Below are 5,205 nucleotides of genomic sequence, written 5' to 3'. Positions count from 1 at the left end.
TGCAGCTTAAACCTGCTACTTAGTGGGAAACAGGCAGGGCTTATATGGGACATGGCTAAAATAAGATACAGAAGAGCAATGAGTACACAACACAGCCCCTTTGCTGATGAAAGGGTCCAGCTCCTGAGTGAGAAGAAGGCTATTTGGGAGATGCAAGGGAATGGGTCGGCCAGTGACAGAGAGGCTGGAGGGGGGAGGGAGTCCTGTGAAGTGAGGTTAGAGCCAAAAGCAAGGCTAAGAACCCAGTGTGGACAAGTTAAAATACCACCCTTTGTGCCATAGGCAGACAAAGGCACTGCCATTTACAGCAAATCAGCATGACTTGTCATGCAGAGATGTCTCACCTGCTGGTGATGGGGAGGAGGCTCCGGACAGACAGTAGAAACCTGCTGAGCAGGGTCCTGAGGGGGACGTGAGGCCCGCTGAGCTGCAGTGATAACCAGGTGGGCACAGGGTGCAGCTGGACTCCAGCCCAAGGTAGAGCCTGGGGAGAACAACTGAGGTGTAGATGTGAAAGAAGAGAATGATGACCCAGGTATCCCCTTCACAGTGAGCTTCGGGAGCCACATCCAGCAATTCCCAGTCATAGGAGCCAACTTGCTCTTTCAGGATAAAATTCCCATTGCTGCAACCTACCACAACTGGATGCAGCGCCATCATTTTTCTAGCAAACCCAGAGCCCCACAACCCACCTGTTCCATGAAGCAGGCTGCATTGCACTTGTTACTTCTAGAGTAAGCCTCAGAACTGCTTGCAAGATGGAGCAAGAGACTGCAGCATCAGTGGAAAAATCATAAGGGGAACAGAAAGACATTCAGATTGTAGACCAGTGCCAAGGAGCTCACCTGTCTGAGTACGTGCCCGCTGGGCAGGGCAATGGGATACTGGTGCCAGTTGGGCAAAAGTGACCAGGTGGGCATGGCCCTCCACTGCTTGTGTTTGTGACTCCATTAGGATCTGGGACACTGGCTCCTGTAATGAAAAGCAAAGCAGATTTAGAAACTAAACAACAAAGCAGCAGCATCCTGAGTGAGAAATGCTGCAACCCTTCAGCTGGTTTGGTCCCTGTGGCTGCAGAGCTGTTTCCTCTGCAGGCAGCAGAGAACAGGATGGCTGTTATGGGTCTGCAGAGCTAAGGAGATGTTGCAGTCAGGACATGTCTGCACCAGCCAAAGGTCATGTTAGGGAATGTCACAGTGAAGCACAGTGAGCCTGCTGTGCGCCCCAAAGCAGATGTCACGTGCCTGCCTGACTCCAGTGCTGGTCACGTGCCCATAAGACTACCTGAGAGAGAAATGACCATTGGGCTGCACTACGGGGCCTGTCTCCATCCCTTCAGCATGCAAAGAGTGGACCTGCTGGGCTCCTTCATGCTGCAGCACCACAATGAGCAGAGCGAGTGCTTACACCTCAGGGAGGCAAATGCCAGAGGGGACGATGACACATAGCATGATACCACAGTAGGGTCTTGAAAGTAAACAGGGGTTTACTAAGTCCCACAGGCCCTTTCTTAAGTCACACGAATCATTACTTTGACCTGACAGAAGAAGACACCGAGGCCCAAAGCAAGCGAGTGACCTGCTGCAGATGATGGAGGGGCTCCTTGCCTGATCTGGAGCTAGAATTTAGGACCCTTGACTCCTAATCCCTGGTGCGATCCAAAAGGAATTAGCTATTGAAAGGCAATGTGCACAGAGAAGCTGTTATAGCTAGGTAAGCATGCTGGGTGTGGCTGGAGAAAAGTCACTGCAAAAAGTCACTGCCCCCACTGTGGTGCCTGGACCTGAATACTGATTAGAAAGTGAGCAGCCTGCTGCAGCCAAAGCAGGGCTTTGCTTTGTGAGCCGCTCGGCAGCTATAAACAAGGGGACTCGCTGTGTTTAACACAAGCTTTCCTTGCATTAATGCAGCAGACACCACAGACAAAGGCCTGCTTGTGAGTATTTCCTCAACCTGGGCTTACATCCAAAAGCATCTTAGCTTTGGACTTGGCCTCAATAAAATATTCATGAGACTCGTTCCCTGGGGAGACAGGACTGGTAACGACCTGCAATACTATTTTCCTAGGTCTGGCGAGGCTGGAAGCAGTGTTGCCAAGCCCCAGGAACCCAAAATTAGGAGGCAGGCCTTTAAAATCACAATTTGTTTTCAAATGGGTTCATTTGCTTCATTTTCTGGCTTTGAACCCGGGGGAGAACTTGGATCACATTTCAGGCTTTTTGCAATAATCACAAGGGGTAAAAACTGACGGCTTCTTAAATGGACATGGAGATTTTCATGAAATCTTGTAAAAGGACCAAACCCCCAATTATTGTGGGAGCTGGTGACAGCATCCAAAATGATCCATGTGGCCAGGTAGATGAAACCTATAACTGCTTTGTAGTTTGCAGCCATACTGAGTAGGGCTGCGGTTCACCCACAAGTTTTAGCATCTTGCCTTTCTGAAAGGCTAGGTCCAATTTCTGTATAAATGTCAGCACACACGTGCCAAGGCTTCTTCTCACAGCCTCAAGCCCCCAAATCTCTGTGGCACTCCCTCCTACTAATGCTACCACATCGGCATCCTATCCTGTGCTAACATAGCAGTACCACACTCCTCCCTGCCCTGCCACTGGGTTAACAATGACAAAACTGCCAGCCCTACATCCAAGGTCTTTCTGCCAACCTCATGTTCAGTGACACTGTGGCTCTCACCTTGCAGTAGGAGTGAGAGCCAATTAAGCTGGAAGGGTGGAAGAGCACAAAGAGTAACAGTAAATGCCCAAGGGCCTTAGCCTTCCCCTCCTGAATTTCCCTTTGTGCTTGGGGATGCAATGCCAAGTACCTGCAGTGCAGAAGAAGCCTGGCCAGCAGGGCCCACTCGGAGAGGACAGTCCCCATTCTCCACAGAACATGCCTGGAAAAATAAAATACCATGGAGAGACTCTCACTGGATGGGGAGAGCGAGCATGCAGGATTCATCTCTGAAGCATTAGAGAGTCGGTGCATGAGACATCCCATCACAGCATCCTCAGAGGTGGACAATTATCTTCCCAATGCAACCAACTCCATCCCCTTCAGAAGACTGTGGGGACCCTACAGATCACACCAGGTATATTTTGACAGTATGGCATGAAGAAAGAATTATTTCCTGGAGGTAAAATTTGTGCATTAGTGATCTGGGAGGTGGTACACATAGGGATCTCCCTCCAGTGGCATAGTCTGCTGGGTGGGTGAACTGGAGAATTGTTATTCTGAGAGGTTTCCTTACCTGCAGGGCACTGCTGGCACCTCTCAGCCTGGCTGACTCCATGAGATGGGTTGTAAGTCCCAGGTGGACAAGGAGAAAAACTGATTCCAGTCTTCTGGGGGCAGTAAAAGCCAGGTGGACAGTGAAGCCTTATGCCACTCTGACAGTGAAATCCAGCTGGACAAGGGGAACATTTCTCTTGACCTAGGCAGGCAGTTCAGGAAAGAGCAGAGAAAGTACGAGTGGAGCAAAAATGACTGTTCTTTTGCTGGACTCTCCCCTGCTTGTTCACTCTTGGACCTCGACATGACACGTAGAGGAGCTTTCTTCTAGATCTCCAGACTATAGTGTCTCCAGACATACCTCAATAATCACGAGACCATTTATTTCGTCCTGCCTACCAGCTACATCTTTCAGGTTCAGGAAGTTTAGAGAAGTATCCCTGATTCTTGGTACTCATCCAAAAGGAGCTCTGCTCACCTCCACGTCCAACCGCTGGGTGGCAGGCAAAGCAGCGAGGAAATCTGGTTAACCATTTCTCAGCTTTGTTAGTGTTGAACAAGAGGCTAGGCTGGGACCTGGTGATGCATACTGACCACAGTCCTCAAACACAGCGAGGACAACTCACAACTGCCTCTTCACCATCATACAGAACCTCCATGTGTGACAGTGCAACAGCCTTTTCGGTCTTCTGGGAGGTATTTTAATGCCTTGACAGTCGAGCTTGCATGACAAGGGACTGTCCCACCACAATCTCAATGGAGGGAGACCCTGCCTTGCTGATCTCTACCTGCAGGATTACCTATGACCACACTCTGGGGGGTTCGTGCTCATCACACACGTGTCTTTGATGGACACAGTTCTTCTGGACTCTGGGTTTCCAACCCCCAACACCAGTGAATAGTTTGCCCTAGTGGGCACATCCCACTAGATGATAATGCTGCAGCCATGCCACTCAAAAGGGAATTGTGCCTCCTTCCCAGTTAGTCTGCAGCTGCGGCAATCCCATCTTCACCCAAGCCCCTGACCTGTTGTGTTGCTGTGTTCTCCATCTGGGCAAAGGGAGGGTGCTCTGGAGCCTGCAGGGCAGTAATGTCCTTCAGGACACATATTCCCTGTGATACCATCCATTGGCCTAGGGGTCCGTGTCCTTCCTGTGCAGTAGTAGCCTGAAAGCAGAACACACATAGGATCTCAATCCTGCTTTGCCTTGCGGCTGGTGTGTTAAGCAGGGGAGAGCACTTACCAGAAAGTCAGCACGTCTTCACGAGACGCTTAATGTGCAGACGACTAATTGTACTGTGCATTAGCATGGCCGGCAAAACCTGTGCTAATGCGCTAATGCACAGTAGAATACATCTACTGTGCATTAACATCACCAAAAACCCGTTCAACTGTGCTAATGCATGGTAGCACTGATTACGGTGTGGTTACAGGTACGAAACGTAATGCACCGTAATTCTGGCGCACTAATGAATGTGTAGCCATGCCCAGTATGTGACACTGTAATGAGGAGGGGAGTGAATTCCTTGGTGACTGGGCAGGTCCCTCCATGTCTCACCTGGGGCACAAAATCCTGCAGGAGAAACCTGGCCTGTCACATTGCAGAAGAACCCAGAAGGACAGGGTAGACACCAGCTCACATCCTGGGCTCCCCTGTGCTCGTTCCAGGTGCCAGCAGGGCACGGCGTCTCATTCGGGGACTTTGTACCAGCGAAGCAGTAATACCCTGGGGGGCAAAGATCACCAAAGGGACCTCCCACCTGGGATGAGGGAAACAAAGTGCCCATCAGGCACAAAGTCCTTTGCGGCCACCTGGGACGGGAGTTGTCAAACGAGACCACAACTCACCGGGGAGGGGCTGCTGGACCCTTGGACACAATAATATCCTGGCTGGCAAAGTCCTTCTGGCCTGGCCAGACCAGCCATGCTGCAGTACATGCCTGGTGTGCAGGGTGTGCAGGATCCTGTTCCAT

At 50.8% G+C, this 5,205-nt stretch overlaps 1 protein-coding gene and 1 long non-coding RNA gene across 2 annotated transcripts in view; both read right to left on the bottom strand.

Moving 5' to 3' along the window:
* The window catches only part of LOC109291418 (multiple epidermal growth factor-like domains protein 11), a 15,701-nt gene extending 15,044 nt beyond the window's left edge, over positions 1-657 (bottom strand). Inside the window, exon 1 of the mRNA XM_019508439.1 lies at positions 345-657. Within this exon, the coding sequence (XP_019363984.1) occupies positions 345-657 (313 nt within the window). The remainder of the gene's footprint in view (positions 1-344) is intronic.
* Positions 658-850: 193 nt separating this feature from the next.
* On the bottom strand, positions 851-4,467 carry LOC109292364. Its single transcript, XR_002096105.1, has 4 exons — positions 4,258-4,467; positions 3,251-3,433; positions 2,825-2,896; positions 851-972 (listed from the first exon to the last, which is right to left on the bottom strand). It is a non-coding gene; the product is annotated as an uncharacterized LOC109292364 (long non-coding RNA).
* Positions 4,468-5,205: the final 738 nt, after the last annotated feature.

The sequence above is a fragment of the Gavialis gangeticus genome, unplaced genomic scaffold (assembly GCF_001723915.1).
Source record: "Gavialis gangeticus isolate Ggan-Ray unplaced genomic scaffold, GavGan_comp1, whole genome shotgun sequence".
NCBI classification, from domain to species: Eukaryota; Metazoa; Chordata; order Crocodylia; family Gavialidae; genus Gavialis; species Gavialis gangeticus.
The sequence above is the reverse complement of the archived record's forward strand: the minus strand, read 5'-3'. Positions and strand labels throughout refer to the sequence as shown.